At 45.3% G+C, this 21,387-nt stretch overlaps 1 protein-coding gene and 2 non-coding genes across 4 annotated transcripts; 1 reads left to right on the top strand and 2 right to left on the bottom strand.

The window, feature by feature from the left end:
* Nucleotides 1-755: 755 nt before the first annotated feature.
* On the bottom strand, nt 756-11,213 carry PHB (prohibitin). 2 transcript variants are annotated; one of them, XM_043904244.1, is made up of 7 exons: nt 11,134-11,213; nt 9,780-9,894; nt 8,164-8,325; nt 5,746-5,888; nt 5,494-5,610; nt 3,230-3,325; nt 756-1,893 (listed from the first exon to the last, which is right to left on the bottom strand). In XM_043904244.1, the coding sequence occupies exons 2-7, from the start codon at nt 9,865-9,867 to the stop codon at nt 1,681-1,683; spliced, it is 819 nt and encodes a 272-aa protein (XP_043760179.1). In that variant the 5' UTR covers nt 9,868-9,894; nt 11,134-11,213; the 3' UTR covers nt 756-1,680. The 2 variants fall into 2 exon arrangements, with proteins under 2 accessions (XP_043760179.1, XP_043760180.1); XM_043904245.1 differs by lacking the exon at nt 11,134-11,213 and adding an exon at nt 10,327-10,410.
* Nucleotides 11,214-16,014: 4,801 nt separating this feature from the next.
* Nucleotides 16,015-16,121, bottom strand: LOC122695717. The gene has a single exon (XR_006341475.1). It is a non-coding gene; the product is annotated as a U6 spliceosomal RNA (small nuclear RNA).
* A 4,695-nt stretch (nt 16,122-20,816) lies between these two features.
* LOC122695786 lies at nt 20,817-20,923 on the top strand. The gene has a single exon (XR_006341539.1). It is a non-coding gene; the product is annotated as a U6 spliceosomal RNA (small nuclear RNA).
* The last annotated feature ends 464 nt before the right edge of the window (nt 20,924-21,387 follow it).

Below are 21,387 nucleotides of genomic sequence, written 5' to 3'. Positions count from 1 at the left end.
GAACTCCGTCCCTGGCCCAGCCCCGCATCGGTGCATCTGTCCCCTTTCCCAGCTGACAGCTGGCCCTACCACTCTGGGAGAGGAAATGCAGAATCCAGGTCACAGACCAGCCTGCAGAGGCCTCTTAAGAGGCCGCTCTCCTTGGCCAGGTGGTGAGCCTGGGATTAAGCCGAGAGCAGAGGTGAAAGCACAATCAGTGTGGGTGCTGACTGCACACTTGTTTCCGTTTTGTTCCTGAAAGGATCTGAGGTGGGTGACCCGCACAGCTCATTTCTCAATCCTGCCCCCCCTCCCCCCGCCCTTCAAAGACCAAGGCCTTTCCACATCAAAGTAAAGCAGAATAAGCAATACAATCCCATGACAGGCAAGGCACCTGAAGCCATCTACTGTGTGTCAGTCCAACCAGAGCGCACTGAGGGCTTGGCACAGTGTATTTTATGTCAATCCCTCTTTCAGCAAATGTGCCTACAGCTCCCAACTCAAAGATAACAAAGGAAGTTAACAAACCTCCATCCGACCTTACCTTCTAAGTACCCATGTCATGATAAACCTCACTTGACACCACTGATTAATTTCAGGCTGGGGATGGATCTGGAACACGGCAACCCAGTGTTTTCTGAAACTAAAGCATTTCCTGCCCTGCTGGAGAGTCTGTCCTCTCTGGTGATACAAATGTGCACACGAAGACTGCTGGAATGTTCTGTCCTGAGCCCATGGTTCCCACAAACAAACAAAACAAACCCATAAGACTGAGCTAGGTCTGGGTGTCATTTATTGATAGTAGTTTACACACATTTGTCTTCTTCCCATGGTCATTTCCTTCAAGGCACAGGCACAGAGCCCTCTAGAAGGGCAGTCTCTGAACCAAGGAGCCAGGAACACTGGATGCACACGTCTTTGGCAGGCCCGTACAGCTCTGGCCGGATGCAATCCTTCAAGCTGGAAATCCGCCGGGTATTTGAGACACAAAGGTGGGAGGTGGAGAGGAAGGCCACAGGACTCTCATCTCAGTCCAGGCCTGCTCTCTCTATTCAAATCCATTCCAGGACTCTGGGGTGGGGGGAGAGCAAATCAAATCAGGCCCACCCACCTTCACGGAGGCAGATTCTTCGATCTGTGCCGTTTGTACACACCTGCTTCCGCTGGTCCCGCAGTTATAGAGCATCAGATTTATGGTAAGAGATGGATCACTTCCTCTCTGACCCTCCCCAGCACCTCTCTTCAGCTGGGTCTGTGCAGGAACTGAGGCCTGTGTTCACCATTCATCTGCGTGTGCCATCTTCCTCAAATCCTGAATGAAGGGTTGGTTGGAGGCTACAAGTTTACTCAGGCCTCCCACTGACTCCCAGCTCATTACACACAAGGCCCTGCCTTTCTTCTGCCAATTGTCAGTGCCTGGGCAGGAGTGCCAGCCGGCCCCAAAGACAGGGGCCAAGCTGGTCTGTGTAGGCACTTAGCAATTTTGGGTAAGAAGGTAAATTAAAAAAAAGGGGGATGGAAATGAGAAAAATCAGAGAGTTTCATCTGATTGAGTAATTAAGAGATCTGAAGTGATTTTACTTTTATTTCCTTCACTTTAAGCCAATCATGAAGTTTCACAGTGATTTCTGGGGCAGGAGAAGGAAGGTGGTGCTGAGCAACTTCGGGGCTGTGGTCCAGATGGCCCAGGAGGCGTGGGCCTCACTGGGGCAGCTGGAGGAGCACCGACTGCCCGGCGGGCAGGTAGGTGATGTTCCGCGAGCGTGACAGCTGGTACGCGATGTCTTCCGCGGCCTCCAGCTTGCGCAGCTCGATCAGGCCGTCGCCTGCAGTGGCGAGTGAGTTGGCGATCAACTCCGCCGCCTTGGAGTCGCCCTCCGCAGAGATGATGGCTGCCTTCTTCTGCTGCTCAGCCTGCAAGGGTGGAGGCAGAGACCAAAATGACACCCTGGGGCATGGATGGTGGGTTACACCCTCAAAAGGACTGCATTAGGCACCCTCTCTGGGTCCTGAATGAGCTCTGGGATTTTACCTCCCCCTTCAGAAGGGCTCAACAAACACTGTTCACCCAATCCTCTGTCCCCCATCATGCCCACTGCTCACTACTATAGGGACACATTTCACTTGGCTGTATAGAGAGCTGTCTGATTATTTCAAAGTCCTCAATAACATTAACAGCAACTGAAGCCAGCCACCTACTATGAGCCTAGAGGATCCCAGGCCACGGAAAGCAAGAAAGAAAGGTAGACTCAATCCTCATCTTTCCCTCCAGGCCCAAGTCAAAGTGACTTTCATCAAAACCAGTGCAGCCAAGTAGGAGCAGCAGGCACAGGATGCTCCTTAGAGTGTGGGCTCAAGGGTTTCCCGACCAGGAACTTGGGCACCCAGTACAAGACCTCCTGGCTTTCCCAGCTCTTATCAACAGGAAGATGTCTCTCTACAACGCATGACCTTCAGAAGGGTGGGAGGAGAGTTACCGTGCAGAGCCTTTCTGAGATTAACACACAGCTGCTTAACTGAGGCTCTGGGGCTGTTCACTCAACAAATGTTTATGGATACCTAGTGTCTACCTCAGGCATGGTTCTGGACATGTTCTAAAAGCTGGAGAGAGGCAGAAAAAAGAAAAAAAAAAAAAAAAAATCTCCACCCACATGGAGTCTATCTTCTCTGAAGTAAAACGTCTACCCATGTATCTCTCTTTGCTTGATTCTAAGGACTAAGGCATCTTAGATTAGGAATAAAAATCCAAGTGTATTAGTGGTGGGGAGAAGGAGATACATGAAATAAATACACCACCAGGCCCTGTGCAAATCCACTGCATCCCAGCACACTCTGACACATCTGGATGGATTTAGTGCTTGAAAAAAATCCAGCAACAATAGTATATCTGGTGCAACGTTTGATCCTTTAGGCTGTCAGCTTTCACTGTGTAACCAAGGTTAAAAACAACTTCTCAGTAAAGCTGAAAATATTCCAGAAGAAACATTTTTATTTGTGGGAGAGTGTTTTTGATCTTAGGGACGTGGAAAAGAAATTACTCTTCAATGATTTAGGAACATAACCTCACATATCCCTGACTAGACCCTAAAGACTCTGGAACCAATTGCAGGAGCACAGTCCTTTCAATCCCCTTCCGATGATCCCGGAAGAAGAGATGACAGATGATGAATTTCCAGGCCACCCAGCAAACGGGGCGGCTGAGCACAGGAGAAAGGGGAGAGAGGCTCCTGCCATCTGGTTGAGCACTCACCTTTTCCACCACAAATCTGGCCCTCTCTGCTTCCTGCTGAGCCACCTGTTTGGCTTCCACCGCTTCTGTGAACTCCTTCCCAAAGGTCAGATGCGTCTAGCGGGAGAGAGTGAGAGCAAGATGAGGCATTGTAATTGCTTCGACAGGGCTGCTGCAGAGCCCCCATGGCGGCTGGAGGAAGAGGCCAGGAATGGCTCTAGCAGCTGGAGATAACATGAGGCCAGAACACCCTTCCACCTCCACATCCGTGTCCAAACTGAGTTCACAGCCCAGAATCCTCAGCTGCCCAAAGTGCTCCTGTCCATCACTGTCCTCAGGTAGGAAACAGCCCATGGGCACCAGGTGTCTACTCAATGGACCACCTCCCTAGGGGAGGAGAACTGTGGGCTCCAGGACCCCCACCACCGACAAGCACTCTTCCAAGGCCCTTTGATGGTCTGTTCAAAGCCCTCAGAGACCAGACGGAAAACTGAGCCCCTGAGAGTGAGGCACGCAGCTGGTTCTCAGGGATTCAAGAGTGTGAGGCTCTCTGCTTATAGATTAACCAGTCCACTGCTTTCTCACAGCATCTCCACCACAAAACAGGAAGAGGATGAGTGAGACTTCCAAATCATGATTTTGCAAATCACAGTATTCCTTATGAGCAAGTGCTTCTGGTAAAGGGTTTAAAAGAAAGAGAAAACAGGTAAAGATTACTGTTAGAGTGAAGGTTTAAAATTCTGATTATAAAAAATAAATAAATAAATAAAATTCTGATTATGCATAGGCCTTCCCTAGTGACCAAGTGCAAACAATGGGAACAGAGCTCAGCACTCCTAAAGTCTAATTTATTTATTTATCTAACTTTTTATTAAATGGGAAGAATAAAGGGGAGAATAGTATGGGTTTTGCTATCAAATTCTACTTGTTTCATTCCACCCCCACACTCCCAACCTCTGCTTTAAAAAAAAAAATAAGCAGCTCAAAACCTCTTCTGGAGAGTAAATTACAGTCCATTGTCTTTCCAGAATTTTTAACACTTCTAACTCTTATACTGCAGCTGTTCTACCTTGCTTGCTCCATTTCTGGACTCCTGTTCAAAGTTTGGGGAAGAAAATACGACCCTGAGAAATGAAAATGAAATGCGCATATTAAGGAATAAAATTTTTTTCCAGAAGGGCCAGCTGAAGGCAGCAAATGCCCCATGAAACCTAATTTTCTCCTCACACCTCTTCGACACTGTTTCTTGTGGTCAACCCGCATTTCCCGAGAATGGACTATGTGGTTAAAATTTAGCAAAATGCCAAGGTTCTCCTTAGGTTTTTACTTACTATGTTCTCATGGCCGAGGTGTTTAGATTAGCACTAAGTGTGAGGGCCTGAGAAACTGCTCTGGTCACAAGGGCCAAGTGGCTGCAGTCTGGCGTCTTGCCAGTAGAGGGAACCCAAAAGCCTTCCACGGAGGCAGTGCCCTGGGGTGAGCAACGGGCGTGCGCAGGGTGACTGTTTAAACAGCTGCGCAGATGCTGAGTGGGAAACGCTGCCTTCCCCAGCGATGCACAGGAGAACGGAACAGGAAACACTCTACTCCACTAACCGAACAAATCACTCCAAGTGATTTTTCCCAGAGAATCAGAAACACGACCCCTTTCCCTCACCCTCCCTGATCTGAAACGCTATCTTGCCTGTATTGCTTTCTGTCTGCACTGCGGCATTCAATGTCGTATAAATACACAGACCACACAGTCTCAAGAGGGTAACTCATGCCTCAGAGATGCCCCCATACCAGGCTTTGGGGGACGGAACCATTCATTTACACTCTATCAGCTTTCGTGGGGAGTTCCCAGAGTTCCTGTCATGGCACTTCAAACCCTAGGTGTTAGGAAATTCCCAAGGGTCAGGCTGGGAGGTCTGGGCAAGGGAGAAAAGACTATCCAAGCTGCTCCCTGGTCTCTTCCAGGTAGTTTCTGTCTGTGTCAAACGAGGTAAACATGACAACACTTCCCGGGGAACTGTGAGGAACACTCAGTCTGGGGAAGGTAAAAAATCAAGTGGCTAGGGACCACCTGGGGAGGACCAATAGTCAAAATAGGAATGTCTGCGGCACAGGGGAGGCAGAAGAATCCTCATCTGAAAATAAACCCAAGGAGACTGTCTCATACCACTAAGAAGGTTCCACCTTTTCAAGTCTTCATCAAGGAAAGTGGAAGGTAGGACCTCACAGTATCTACCCAGAAATGGAGCCAGGCACCCCACCCCACCCCCCAGGCTCCCCAAGACCCTTACCAAGGATACGTCATCCAAGATGAGCCCAAAGGTCGCTGCTCGCTCTGTGAGGTCATCGCTCACCTGTCTGGAGACCAGCTCTCTCTGGGTGATCAGTTCTCCAGCATCAAAGCGAGCCTGGTTCCAAGGGAAGGCAGAGGAGCCAGTCATGATTGCAAAGAAGCAGAATCCCAATCAGCCATCACCAAGCTCTTCCTGCCAGTGAGTGCGCTCTTGGGGGCTGGGCTTGAGGCCGAGGCCCTGCTCACTCACCACCACGGACTTGAGGATCTCTGTAGTGATGGACGGCAGCACGCGCTCATCGTAGTCCTCGCCAATGCTGGTGAAGATGCGAGGAAGCTGACTAGCAACCGGCCGGAAGAGGATGCGCAGGGTGATGTTGACATTCTGTAAATCTGAGGGCAGGACACAAATGCTGGAGTTAAAATCTGGTGATGACAGCTTTTCCGTGTCCTGAATGCCCTCTGACACGAGCAAATTCTGATTATAGGTCTAGTAGGTGCCGTGGAATCTCTGGAATAATGAATATTTTAAGCAAAGAAATAGGCCAATGCCAAGAATTCTAGGATAAGGCCTCTCCAAGGCCGGGTTAAACGTGGCTCAAGGCAGGAGTATGCTTCGGAGAGGTGATTGTGGGTCCAGTGGACTAGCGGCCCAGGGCCTGGCTGTGCCTTAACTCTGATGTTTACTTATTACACGGACCCACTAAGCCTTAGCCTCTCTCAGCTTATTTCCTCATCTGTACGAATGGGGATGATATCATCTGCCTTCCAGGCATGTTGGGAGAAACTGAAGGAGGAAACAGGTACAAAAGCACTCCGTCAAATATGCAACAGAGGTGAGGGGTTATCAGACTCATCGAGAGGCTGCTTCTCATTACCAGTCAAAGGACCCAGGGAATTACAACTTCCCCTGACAATCCAGCTGTGCTTGGAGCTGAGGCACTGCTTGCAGTCATCAACAATATGGACCAAGTGCCCATGAGATGAGTTCTGAACCAGGCACCAGAGTGGGAAATGGTTACACACGTGCTCCTTAAGGCCTTTAAGTTAAGATAAGATGTTTCTTAATGAACCCCACCCCACTGTTGATCTCCTCTGAAGTAGCAGGCAGGCCAGACCCTTTACAGGAGGCTCGTCCTCTCCCTCGCTGGGAGAAACAGGATAGATTAGACAATACCCTGTCCCCTCCCCTGTCCAACACACTTCTCATTCTCAAGCATCAGCACAGACGCCTGTTCCTCACAGTTCCCCTCTGCTCTCCTATACGCTGCATTCACCATACCCCAATTCTCAACACCTGTCCACGTCTGTCTCCCTTGCTAGATCGATCTCCTAAAGGCTCCTGCTTTACTCATCAATGAACTACCGCACCCTCCGACCCAGCACAAAGCCTGACACGACTGTAGAAAGCAAACATCTGCCAAGGACCAGGAACATCCACGCGACCCTCTCCTCTCGCACAGAACAGTCACAGCCGAGCCAGCATCTGCCGCTCCATTTACTGCAGTGCACCTCTGTGTGTACGATGTGGGGGAAGAACAGTGATAGCAATTCATTTCAGGCTCCAACTAGGGAGTCAGTGGCCTGTCAGACACCAGATTGCTCTCAGGGACGTGTGCCTTGGCCCAGAAGGTAACAGTGTGAGAGCAGCACTGCTGGAAACATAGGCCTTGGAAAGCAAGGCAAAGGGTAAGTCAGCTGTGAAGGCAAACACAACGGCCGGAGATCAGTTTACAGTCACCGTGGGGGAACAAGAACTGATGGGAAGGGTCAACCAAGAGAGAGCGCAAAGGCACATTCAGATTTCTTTAAAACTGGATCGCTATGCAACTACTGAAATATATCTGTTCATTTCTCTAAATTCATACAGTTGTGTATGTATCTTGAACATACAGGCACACCTCATTTAATTGTGCTTCGCATACACCATATTTCCTACAAATTGAAGGTCTGGGGCAACACTGTATCAAGCAAGTTTATCACCACCCTTTTTCTAACAGCACCTGCTCACTTCATGTCTGTGTCACATTTTAAAAAATATTTATTTGGCTGATTTGGGTCTTAGTTGTGGCACACGGGATCTTTTGCTGCAATACGGGGACTCTCTAGTTGTGGCTCGTGTGCACCCCCTTAGTTGTGGGATCTTAGTTCACTGACTGGGGATCGAACCAGTATCCCCTGCATTACAAGGAAGATTCTTAACTACCAAGAAAGTCTCTGAGTCACATTTTGGTAACCCCCTCAATATTCCAAACTTTCCCAATATTATTACATTCATTATGGTAATCTGTGATGCTACTACTATAATTCACTGAAGGCTCAGATGATGGTTAGCAATTTTTAGCCATCAAGTATTTTTTAATCACGGTATGTACACTGTTTCTTTAGAGATAAAGCTATTGCACCTGTAATAGGATACAGTATGGGATAAACATCTATATGCACTGGGAAACGAAAATATTTGTGTGACTCGCTTTACTACAACATTTGCTTTGTTGCAGGTGTCTGGGACTGAACTTATATGTCTTGAGGCATGCTTGTATATTTCTTTCTCGGTAGCCACATAAAACTCTTGAGGAAAAGTATTTAGGGAAGTTCAACCCATTCTGGATCCCACAGCACCCGTTCCACACACTCTACTTCTACCTGACCCACAGATGAGACTCACCTTTGCTACCAGTGATTACTGGCACGTTACGTGGTCGAGAGCGGCAGTCAAATATGATTGGCTTCTGTACCCAAGGGATGAGGAAGTGAGTCCCTTCTCCTACGACAATGTCCTGCACTCCCCGGAACCGGTCAAAGATGACAGCTCTGTGCCCAGCATCCACTGGGAATGAAGGATAACAACAGGTCAGAAAAACCCCCTCACCCTTTAACCAAAAGGATCATGTCTGAAAGACCCCTGGTGTTTTCTGTTCATATAGTAGGTCTCTCGCTCTGTCTTCCCACACTTCAGGACTCCAGAGGCTTCTTAACAGCTACAAAACAAAGCAATCACTTTCTGTCCGGTGTCCTCTCAAGGACGTCAGTAACAGGATCTATTCTCAGCCTTCTTCCTCCTTGAAACTGGCTGCTGATTTTCTGATTAACCACTCCACCCGTGAACTCCCACCAACACATTCCTAGGAACCAGCTCCCAAAACTTCCTTCTAAAACTCACAGTCCATCCTGGTTCCAATTTAACCCAGTGTTCCCAGAAGTAGCACCCTTCCTATGGCAATCCTAAAATTTGGAAGTCCTCATTTTTTTCTTTCCAACAGCTTGGTTTCTCTAAAGTCTGAAGGGGTTATAGAACTGTCTTGCTAATTTCAGAGAGAAATTAATGATGGTGATTATAGTCTAGCCATGCAGGGTGGCCAAAGAGATCAGAGTATAAAGCTGGGCCACAGAAGCTGAGCAGGCTTTTCTATCAGCCACTTTCTGTCTCTGCCTTTTTGGACTTTACAGTTGGTCCAGTATCCTCACTCTGAAAGTAATCCTCCTGTTGTCAGAGTCTCAAGTGAGGTGGGTCAATCTACTGCTGCTTTCCAACAGTAAAAAGTTAAGAGAATATCAAAGCAGGAGGGGTCTTAGACACAAACTAGTTCAGTCCTGCTGCTTGACCAACGAGAAAGCTAAGTCCTATGGAGCGGAAGGTGACTTGCCTAAGGTCACCCAGAAAAGTAGAAGAAAACCTAGCTAGTTTTATTTTTTAAATTTTTGGCCACACCGCTCCACCTGCAGGATCTTAATTCGCCAACCAGGGACCAAACCTGCGCCCCCTGCAGAGTCTTAACCACTGGACTGACAGGGAAGTCCCCAAAAGATAGCTTCAAGTCTGGTTACACTGTTAAAAGCTGGGCAATGTATCTCAAAGATATTTTCTCGGGAACAACTCAACTAGAGCAGAGCAAAAGTTTCTGCTCAGATCAAGGTCACCAAAGGTCTAATGACCTTGCTGAGTTACTTCCCACACAAGCAGAAGAGAACGCACTCTCCATTTCAACTGGCCAGCAAAATTCCGACATATTGCTACAGCATCACTTTAACAAGAGAAGGTGGAAACACCCAACTAGCTTGGGAGGCTCTCTGTAAATAAAGGCTCTGAGAGAACCTATGGCTACAAGGACAGAGGTTCTGATGACAAGTCCATCATATGGTGCAGGATGGCAGCAGGTGAGCCTTCTTGGTCACAAATATATTCACAGCAAGCGCTTGCCAACAGGAGTGTCACACGGGCTAGGCAGACCAATGAAAATCCTCTGGCAAAGGTCAGTGACCCACCACCCCTCAGAGCCTCACCATTATACAAGGCAGAGTTCACCACGCCTCCTGCAACGGCTAAGGCAAGACCAAACTTGCCAATGGACTCAAACACTTTGGCAGCCATGTCTCCTTTGGCTGGACCCACTCACACCTAAGGGGGTAAAAACAAAACAAACAAAACAACTCAATCCCCAATCCTCAGAGGAAGCCCTCTCTGAGGCATCACATGCATTTCTCAAGCTAGCTATTTATTTCCCCACTCCTGAGAGCTCTAAATCTTCAACTGAAAGGCATTTCATGAATAACACTATGCAGCTTGTAAAAGTGTATAATCAATTCCTCTGATCTTCTTTTCCCGCTGCTTTCTTCTTTTTCTACTAAAGAAATGGCGACTCGGGTATTGGTTCAAAATGGGAAGGAGACATGGGCTGGATTACCCATAGAAAACTTAGCAACATACCAAAACTGCCTCTCATCTCCTGGACCTGCAGGCCCCAGAAGAGAGCCTCTAGAAGTGGGGTTGGTTCTGTGCGATTTTGATTCAGAAAAGAACGTGATTCCAACAACAACAGTAGCAGCTAACCTTTACAATAGGCAGTCTTCTAACAGCAATTTGTGTATTTAATCTTCACATCAACGCCTATGAAGTAGAGGACTACACAGATGAGGAAACTGAAGCACAAAGAGAGGTTTAAGTTACAAGAGAAGCCTAAGATCAGGCAGCTGTGAAGGAGGCAACCAGGATTGGAACTTGGAGGTCTAATTCTAGAAGACCGACCACGGTTAACTCCTCACCACGGTTTCTCAACATCAGGTATTAAGAATGAATGACCTGTTATTATGGAAGCAGGCCCTGGCTGACGTTCTGGGGCCAACAAATCACGAGAAATAACAGGGCCAAAAAGGTACTAAACAGCTGCACCGCGAGCAACAGCCCTGGAACAGGTCGGGGTGGGGGCAGAGGCGAGGTGGGCGGGAGCGCGCCTGACCGCTCTACAATCTGCTCTTGCACTTAAACTTTGTCTTTTCCCCGCCCCATCGTCGTCGGCCACTTCAGCCTCTCCCACTCCTTCTCAGGCCTCAACTTCTAAGTATCTTCATCTCTATCCGTGCACTTAACTATTCCATTTCCGTGATCAGGACGCCCAGTCCTGACCCCTCGGCCTTTCCATTCCTAATAGCTTCTGGATTATTCCTCGCCCTGCCCCCATACACACCTACCTCACTCTACGCAACTCCTGGCTCCTCCCAGGCTCACCCCCTTCCCCTCTGACACGAGGCGGACCCAGGCACACACCCTGCCCGCCCCAACTTGAGAAGAATGGGAACGCAGAGGGATAACTGCAGAGACGCCAGGACGCGGACCACAGCCGCTCCTCAACATTCTTACCTGCTTCCACTCTGACCTCCACATGAATTCCCCAGCCACAGACTGCGCGTGCGCCGGACAGCTCCTCCACGTCCCCGCCCTACTTCCAAGGTCCGCGCTTCGGATTGGTGAGCACGAGCGCTATGCATTCTGGGAACGGTGGCTTGCTGCCTTACTGTTGTTCCCAGGCTCTTCGCAGATGAACTACAATTCCCCAAAAGCCATGCAGGGGCTGACCTGCGCTGAAAAACCTTTTGTCTTTGGTGGTACTGAAGGCCCAGAGGTTGCCGCAAAGCATTTAGGGGGCTGTAGTTTCTTGGGGGCTAAATGCACGTGCCTGTTGTGAACTGAAGCTGGAGGCTACCAGAAGATGAGCCCTAAGGCCCTCAGAAAGAGTAGCTGGGCCTTCTGGCTGATGGACGAGATGGGCAAGGGCAAGTTTATGGCTGATGAAAGAGGGCGGGTGTGCACGCGGGATAAAGTTGTGAAGTAACTGGTGGACTGAGAGACAGAGGAGCTATCTTTACAAAGCCCTGTCTAGAAGCGACCTGAGTTGTGGAACATTGATTGCCAGAGTCAGAGAGAACCTTAGAAACCATCCGGACTAGAAAGTGAGGTCCAGAGAGAGGAAGGGAGTCATTCAGGGTCATGCAACAATTTAAAAAAGGGATTGGGCTTAAAGTCTGGGTTCGGTGGACACATTTTTTAAAAAGTCTTATTTGTCGGGAAGGGGAACACATGTAAATCCATGGCTGATTCATGTCAGTGTATGGCAAAAGCCACTACAATATTAAAAAAAAAAAGTCTTAATTGGAGAATTTGCAAAGATAGTACAGGGAAGATGTGTAATCTTTACTCAAATTCACCTACCGCTAACAATTTGCTCCATTTACTTTTTTGATCTAAAGCAATAAAATAGCCAGTTATTTTATCAGCAAATTGGTTTTACTTAAGAACAGCAAAGAATTGCAATTCTTGGTGAGCAATTTATGGCAACTCACAGGCAAGTCTGCAGAACAAGGAAGAGGACTTTTTTTTAGTGGAGAAGGGTGACTTGGAAGGGACTGTCATAAACAAAGAGTTAGAGGAAACTGGGAATTTGAAAGTGTGGCTTTTCGTTGTCTCAATTGTGACAGTCTCTTATTGGCTGGGCTGTTTCTGAGCAAGGAGAAAATTTTCTTTCCTTCTGCTGGAAACTAAAGTAGTAACCTTCTTATTGGGGATGCAAAGCTGTCTCTTCCTGTTGAGTCTCTACCTGTTGGTAGGTTGTGAGAGTTCCCCTTTCTGTACTCCTGACTCAATTTAAAATGAGGTTTCTGCTTATTAATTTTCACATCTTATCATTTGTTCCCTCCTTCTCTCCCTGCCTCCTTTCTTCTCTTTCTTTGTATCTTCGAAGAATAAGGGTATCCTCTTACATAACTTGAATAAATTTAATCTAACTTCTGCATTCCATTTTTTCCATTGACCCAATAATGAACTTTATAGCTGTCTTCTCCCCTCACCCTCCAATACAGGAGCCAGTCAAGATTAGGTACTATATTTATTTTTCATGTCGGTTTAGTCTTCTTAATTTGTCCTCAGGCTTCCTTGCCTTTTGTTATATTAAAATAGAAAAAAAGAATGTTCTGGTATTGGGTTTCTCTGATGTTTCCACATAATTAGATTTGTTGTTTTGCATTCTTAACTGAGGTAGCTAAGTGGTGTATGGACACTTAATTTGAATGAAACCAGGCCCATTTCTGGATTCTAGTATGATTGGATTCTTTCAGCTTCTTTTTCCTGCATTCCTCTCCTCTCTGTCTTTCTCCTTTGTCCCCACTTGGCACCCGTGGGGTAACAAAGGGCCAGAGATATGCATGGCAGCATTCTCCAGGTAGTATGTATTTACCCTCAGTGCCCACAGGCTTTTCCTCTGCCTACCGGAATGCACACTCTATGAGAGCTGAATATTTAGTCTACTACCTTCATTGTTCTGTTCCCAGAACGTACGACAGTGCTTGGCACACGGTGGGCACTCAGTAAGTATTTATTGAATGAATGAATAATGAAGAGCATTGAAGTGGCTGGTTAGGCAGACTGTGGCCAGGAAGCGCAAGGCAGTATGCTCCAGAATCCTGCAAGAACAGCCATAGTATTGTCCGCTTCCGTTCTCCTCTCACCAGCAGGATGCTGAAAATATGAAAAAAAAAAAAACAAAAAAAACCCAATTTTTGTATGTTTTATAACTTTCAAGTCTGTGTATCTACAACATCCCACATGAGCATCATCACAACCCCTTATGTTCTACAGATAAAGAAGTCAAAGTTCAGAGGTTAAATCACTTGTTTGGGGTCACTCATCTAGTCAGAGCCAGACTGGACCGGATCACATTTCTTCTAGGTCTAAGCCCTGTTTCCACTTCCCCTCTGTGTCCTGGGAAGCAAAGGCAACAGGAAAACTCATGTGACATGAGGGCACTGTGTGGACCTGGGCTAGTTGTAGGTGGAGAGATGGGAAGGATAAAGGATAATCATACTGAGGGGGGTATCTGGGAAGAATTTAATTGGGCTGAGGCAAAAATTAAGGAAGAGCAGCATTGGGGCAGTGTGGAGATTCCTTAAAAAGCTGGAAATAGAACTGCCATATGACCCAGCAATCTCACTGCTGGGCATACACACCGAGGAAACTAGAATTGAAAGAGACACATGTACACCAATTTTTATCGCAGCAATGTTTACAACAGCTAGGACATGGAAGCAACCTAGATGTCCACCAGCAGACGAATGGATAAGAAAGCTGTGGTACATACGCACAATGGAATATTGCTCAGCTATTAAAAAGAATGCATTTTAATCAGTTCTAATAAGGTGGATGAAACGAGCCTATTATACAGAGTGAAGTAAGTCAGAAAGAAAAACACCAATACAGTATATTAATGCATATATATGGAATTTAGAAAGATGGTAATGATGACCCTATACGCGAGACAGCAAAAGAGACACATATATAAAGAACAGACTTTTGGACTCTGTGGGAGAAGGTGAGGGTGGGACATGTATATTACCATATGTGAAATAGATGACCAGTCCAACTTCAGTACATGAAACAGGGCACTCAAAGCCAGAGCACTGGGACAACCCTGAGGAATGGGATGGGGAGGGAGGTGGGAAGAGGGCTTAGGTTGGGGGACACATGTACATCCATGGCTGATTCATGTCAATGTATGGCAAAAAAACACTACAATGTTGTGAAGTAATTAGCCTCTAATTAAAATAAATAAATTAGTATTTTAAAAAATTAGGGAAGAGCAGCTTTGGGGTAGCAGCTTCAGGGGTGGATCCAATTTATTGCTACACAAGTCATTTCCCCTTCAGCTCTTCTTCCAGCCAGGTGTGCACATTGGTGTTAAGAAGAAATACATCTTGAACACTGACTGTGAACCACTTGCTTCATAAATACAGTCTTATTTCAATTCAGTTCAGTTCAGTTGCTCAGTCGTGTCCAACTCTTTGCCACCCCATGGTCTGTAGCGCACCAGGCCTCCCTGCCCATCACCAGCTCCTGGAGTTTACTCAAACTCATGTCCATTGAGTCGGTGATGCCATCCAACCATCTCATCCTTTGTTGTCCCCTTCTCTTGCCGCCTTCAATCTTTCCCAGCATCAGGGTCTTTTCAAATGAATTGGTTCTTTGCATCAGGTGGCCAAAGGACTGGAGTTTCAGCATCAGTCCTTCCAATGAATATTCAGGACTGATTTCCTTTAGGATGGATTGGTTGGATCTCCTTGCTGTCCAAGGGACTCTCAAGAGTCTTCTCCAACACCACAGTTCAAAAGCATCAATTCTTTGGCACTCAGCTTTCTTTATAGTCCAACTCTCACATCCATACATGACTACTGGAAAAACCATAGCTTTGACTAGACGAGCCTTTGTTGGCAAAGTAATGTCTCTGCCTTTTAATATGCTGTCTAGGTTGGTCATAACTTTTCTTCCGAGGAACAAGCGTCTTTTAATTTCATGGCTGCAGTCACCATCTGCAGTGATTTTGGAGCCCAAATAATAAAATCTGTCACTGTTTCCACTGTTTCCCCATCTATTTGCCATGAAGTGATGAGACCAGATGCTGTGATCTTAGTTTTCTGAATGTTGACTTTTAAGCCAACATTTTCACTCTCCTATTTCACTTTCATCACGAGGCTCTTTAGTTCTTCTTCGCTTTCTGTCATAAGGGTGGTGTCATCTGCATATCTGAGGTTATTGATATTTCTCCCAGCAATCTTGATTCCAGCTTGTGCTTCCTCCAGCCCAGTGTTTCTCATGATGTACTCTGCATATAAGTTAAATAAGCATGGTGACAATATACAGCCTTGACGTAGTCCTTTCCCCATTTGGAACCAGTCTGTTATTTCACGTCCAGTTCTAACTGTTCCTTCCTGACCTGCATACAGGTTTCTCAAGAAGCAGGTCAGGTGGTCTCGTATTCCCGTCTCTTTCAGAATTTTTCACAGTTTGTTGGGATCCACACAGTCAAAGGCTTTGGCATAATCAATGAAACAGAAGTAGATGTTTTCTGGAACTCTCTTGATCCAGCAGATGTTGGCAGTTTGATCTCTGGTTCCTCTGCCTTTTCTAAATCCAGCTTGAACATCTGGAAGTTCACGGTTCACATACTGTTGAAGCCTGACTTGGAGAATTTTGAGCATTACTTTGCTAGTGTGTGAGATGAGTGCAATTGTGTGATAGTTTGAACATTCCTTGGCATTACCTTTCTTTGGGATTGGAATGAAAATTGACCTTTTCCAGTCCTGTGGCCACTGCTGAGTTTTCCAAATTTGCTGGCATATTGAGTGAAACACTTTTTTTTTTTTTGAAGTTCAATAACTTTATTGGACCATCAGCAATTAGTTCTCGTCCACATTGAAAAATATGGAACGCTTCTCGAATTTGCGTGTCATCCTTGCGCAGGGGCCATGCTAATCTTCTCTGTATCGTTCCAATTTTAGTATATGTGCTGCCGAAGCGAGCACTTGAGTGAAACACTTTTACAGCATCATCTTTTAGGATTTGAAATAGCTCAACTGGAGTTTCATCACCTTCACTAGCTTTGTTTGCAGTGATGCTTCCTAAGACCCACTTGACTTCATATTTCAGGATGTCTGGCTCTAGGTGAGTGATCACACCATCGTGATTATCTGGGTCATGAAGATCTTTTTTGTATAGTTCTGTGTATTCTTGCCACCTTTTCTTAATGTCTTCTGCTTCTGTTAGGTCCATACCATTTCTGTCCTTCATTGTGCCCATCATTGCATGAAATGTTCCCTTGGTATCTAAGTTTCTTGAAGAGATCTCTAGTCTTTCCTATTCTATTGTTTCCCTCTATTTCTTTGTATTGATCACTGAGGAAGGCTTTCTTATCTCTCCTTGCTATTCTTTGGAACTCTGCATTCAAATGGGTGTATCTTTCCTTTTCTCCTTTGCCTTTCACTTCTCTTCATTTCACAGCTATTTGTAAGGTCTCCTCAGACAACCATTTTGCCTTTTTGCATTTCTTTTTCTTGGGGACAGTCTTGATCCCTGCCTCCTGTACAATGTCACAAACCTCCATCCATAGTTCTTCAGGCACTCTGTCTATCAGATCTAATCCCTTGAATCTATTTCTCACTTCCACTGTATAATCATAAAGGATTTGACTTAGGTCATACCTGAATGATCTAGTGGTTTTCCCTACTTTCTTCAATTTAAGTCTGAATTTGGCAATAAGGAGTTCATGATCTGAGCCACAGTCAGCTTCCGGTCTTGTTTTTGCTGACTGTATACAGCTTCTCCATCTTTGGCTGCAAAGAATATAATCAATCTGATTTCAGTATTGACCATCTGGTGATGTCCGCGTGTAGAGTCTTGTCTTGTGTTGTTGAAAGAGGGTGTTTGCTATGACCAGTGCATTCTCTTGGAAAAACTCTATTAGCCTTTGTCTTGCTTCATTCCATACTCCAAGGCCAAATTTGCCTGTTACTCCAGGTATTTCTTGACTTCCTACTTTTGCATTCCATACCCTATAATGAAAAGGACATCTCTTTTGGTTGTTAGTTCTAGAAGGTCTTGTAGGTCTTCATAGAACTGTTCAACTTCAGCTTCTTCAGCATTACTGATCAGGGCATAGACTTGGATTACTGTGATATTGAATGGTTTGCCTTGGAAACAAACAGAGATCATTCCGTTGTTTTTGAGATTGCATCCAAGTGCTGCATTTCAGACTCATTTGTTGATCATGATGGCTACTCCATTTCTTCTAAGGGATTCTTGCCCACAGTAGTAGATATAATGGTCATCTGAGTGAAATTCACCCATTCTAGTCTGTTTTAGTTTGCTGATTCCTAAGATGCTGTTCTTGGAACCGTGTTCACTCTTGCCATCTCCTGTTTGACCACTTCCAATTTGCCTTGATTCATGCACCTAACATTCCAGGTTCCTATGCAGTATTGCTCTTTATAGCATCAGACTTTACCTCCATCACCAGTCACATCCACAACTGGGTGTTGTTATTGCTTTGGCTCCATCACTTCATTCTTTCTGGAGTTATTTCTCCACTGATCTCCAGTAGCATATTGGGTACCTACTGACCTGGGAAGTTCATCTTTCAGTGTCCTATCTTTCTGCCTTTTCATACTGGTCATGGGGTTCTCAAGGCAAGAATACTGAAGTGGTTTGCCATTCCCTTCTCCAGTGGACCACGTTTTGTCAGAACTCTCCACCATGACCCATCTATTTTGGGTGGCCCCACACGGCATGACTCATAGTTTCATTGAGTTAGACAAGGCTGAAGAAGTGGAGATTCAGAGAAGCAAGGTAACTTGGTTACTGTCACATGGCTGGCAAGTGACAGATATATCTTAAACCATAGCCTGTGCTATTCCAAGCTGTGGGACTGCGCAATCTGTAATTAATATCCAAACAGAGGTTGATTCTACTTCCAGGATCAGTGCCATAACTGGAAGGATGGTAACTAAAGCAAGTAATTATAGAAAAACAACTCTTTCTTTATTCATTTGACACATGTTATTGGAGGCCTCTTGCATCATGCTAGACACTGGAGATAAGTGATGAAGAAGACAGAGAAGGCTCCTGTCCTCATGGAATTTACATTATGGGATGAAGGGAGAGTGGTGTATTCAGACAAAAGAGAAGTACACAAAGGAATAAATGATATGGAATTTTGACTAGCTTCGTGAAGGAAATAGTAAGACAATGATGCATCAGTAACGAAGTACTGCAAGTAACAGAAGAGTGGACTCGGTTGACTTAAACAGTAAAGAAATATATCAACTAGCAAGTCTCAGGGGAGAGCTGGTGTGGTGTTGGTTAATTCAGTGGCTCACCAAGCCCTCAGTGACTCAGAATGTTTCCATCTTTCAGCTTTGCCATCTTCAGGTGTTGACTTTCATCCTTGTGCTTGTCCCCACAAGGACACAAGATGACTGTAGAAGGTTCAAGTTTAATGTTCTCACACAATAATAACCAAAGGCCAGAAGGCAGGAAAAGGGCATGTCATGTTTTTGGCCCCCTTTGATGAGTGAGGTAAAGTTTCTCAGAAGCACACAAACAGACTTCCACCCATGTGCTACTGGGCAGAACTGTGTCATCTGCCCCTTTCAGAACAGTCACTGGCAAAGGAATGGCATTACAGTGTTGGAATTTGATGAGCCAGAAAGTCAGCCTCTGGGACTGGGGAGGGCTGGCCTCTCTTCAACCACATGAGAGCCTAATATGCTAAGAAATCAAAATGAGGCTGTTTGTTAGCAAGGAACAGGATGCAAGGGAGAATGGATGTTGGAATTGCGACCAACGGTGTCTGATACAGTGCATCTGTTTTGAGCGAGCTAGTCAAGGAGGGCTCCATGAGGAAATAACATTCACAACAAGAAATAAAGAAGTTAGATGTGAAAGGTTGGGTGGGATGGGAAGAGAGAATAACATTGACATGCCCAGCCCAAGGAAAGGCATGGCAGAGAGATTTGGCTGGTAAAGTGACAAGGAGCCCTGTTTACATTCAGACAGTTTATTACTTATACAGACACCAAAAGGAAGAGTAGCCAAAGATGCTAACTCCTAATGACCTTTGAGTAAGGCATCACAGAAACAAATGGGGCGGGAGGTTAGGACGCCCTGTTGCTGAAGAGCCCGCTCCCTAAGGGGGTAGTGGGGTGGGTGAGACAGAAAGTCTCAGATCTCACCAGAACCAAGAGGCTAGGAGAAACTATTTCCTGACAGCTTTCCTGGTAGATAAGGAAATGAGTAAAAAATAGCCTTGTAGCAGCTCCTCACTGGCCTCTCTTTTGTCATAGGAGGATCACATGGTATTCTGCAAGACAAATTTCGCTGAAGTTCCAGCATTGCCGATGTGGACTCTGTTGAGCCATGTAAGGTTGCCAGGGTTGCCTCAGTGAAGCCGTTTCCCTAGAGTGCAGAGACCTCCAGGCAGGCTGGACCTTGGTGCCCTGAAGGAACCCAGTGTGGTCCAACTATAATGAGTGAATGGGACTGGGACAGTTACCCACCATGTTCTAAGTGCAGTGAGAGGTCTCTGAAAGTTTCTAAGCAGGAGAAAACCCCACAGATCCTGACAGTTGGAAATCCCCACTGAAAGGACCCTGGCAGGTCATCCTTGTGCAATGGTTCTTAAACTTTTTGATCTTAGGAACTTCTGTGTTCTTCAAAATTATTAAGTATTCCAAAGAGCTTTTAAAAATGGATGATGGGGGGTGCAGAAATTAGGAGTTTGGGGATTAACATATACATATTACTATATATAAAATAGGTAACCAACAAGCACCTACTATGTAGCACAGGGAACTAAACTCAATATTTTGTAATAACCTACAAGGGAAAAGCATCTGGAAAAAATATATATTACTTATTTATATGCATATACTTTTTCAGGTATATGTTAATCCCTGGGCTATACACCTGAAACTAACACAACATTGTAAAGCAACTATACTTCAATTTAAAAAAAGATACATATTCAAGATTGAAATGAAAAAAATAGAGAATATTTACTTACTCATTTAAAAATAACTAACAATAAACTATGTGTTAATGTATTTTTATGAAAAATAACTATAGTTTTCAAGTAAAAATATTTAGTGAGAAGAGTGGCATTGTTTTACATTTTTGCAAATCTGAGGTTCTTCATTTATTCTGTTATGCTATCACAGGTCATGTAGCCTCTGGAAAACTCTGCTGACACTCAGGAGAGAACGAGAGTGAAAAAGGTAAATAATAATTTAGTATTGTCATGAAAATAATTTTGATTTTAAGTACCCCCTGAAAGGGCCTCAAGGACCCCCAGGTTATCTGAACCACATCTGGAGAGCCACTGTCTTGGAGTGAAACTCACCCCTGGACATTCACACCAGTGAAGCTTCCAGCCAGCTTTTCAGTGCTTGTATTAGCTGGAATATCAGTTAGGGCAGAGTTTGACTTGCTATAAGGAGACCCCAAAATACAGTGGACTAAAGAAGATAGAATTTAGTTTCTCTTTGTTCCACAGGTCATTCACAGACCCAGTTTCCTTTCGTTGGTTTGTCATCCCCTAAAAGATTGTCTTCATTTGATCATGGGCCATCTGTGTTCCAGCTTGCAGGAAGGAAAACAGGAAAATCAGGGCAGCAATTTTGTTGTAAGCATACGAGGCAGAAGCAGCACATAGAAATTCCACTTCAGTGCTCGCTTTGGCAGCATATATACTAAAATTGGAACGATACAGAGAAGATTAGCATGGCCCCTGTGCAAGGATGACATGCAAATTCATGAAGCATTCCATATTTAAAAAAAAAAGAAATTCCATTTCAGTTTATTGGTGAAACTTGGCTGCGTGACCTCATCTAGTCACGGAAGAGGCTAGAAAATGTATCCTTTAGCTGGGCAGCCAAGTATCCAGGAAGAAAGGATTGGGGACTAACCAGCAGTCTGAGTACCTCAGATGTAAGTCCATTTGAGAAAGTCATAAAATGAAAAAGAAAAGCAAAACAAACAGAACAACTAAACAAAAGAAAAACAAAAGAACACAAACAAAAAACTTGGCAGAATAAAAAACAAGGCAAAGAGCATCGAAAATCTAAACCAAGTAACCAAACAACACTGTAACGGATATCCTCAAGTAAAGGCAAAGAACCTTGAAAGATGCATGAAATGAGAACAGATGCTATTAAGAAAAATGGGTAGAGATGAAAGGTGTTTTCCCTTAAAATCAAGATCAAGGTAAACATGCCCACTTCCATTACTTCTATTCAA

This window comes from Cervus elaphus, chromosome 5 (assembly GCF_910594005.1).
Source record: "Cervus elaphus chromosome 5, mCerEla1.1, whole genome shotgun sequence".
Classification (NCBI taxonomy): domain Eukaryota; kingdom Metazoa; phylum Chordata; class Mammalia; order Artiodactyla; family Cervidae; genus Cervus; species Cervus elaphus.
The sequence above is the reverse complement of the archived record's forward strand: the minus strand, read 5'-3'. Positions and strand labels throughout refer to the sequence as shown.

Coding starts and splice junctions, on each gene's coding strand:
- PHB (XM_043904244.1), bottom strand. CDS start 9,867: ATGGCTGCCAAAGTGTTTGAGTCCATTGGCAAGTTTGGTCTTGCCTTA. Junction 8,326..9,779: donor GAACTCTGCCTTGTATAATG/GTGAGGCTCTGA, acceptor CTTCATTCCCAG/TGGATGCTGGGCACAGAGCT. Junction 5,611..5,745: donor AGATCCTCAAGTCCGTGGTG/GTGAGTGAGCAG, acceptor CCTTGGAACCAG/GCTCGCTTTGATGCTGGAGA.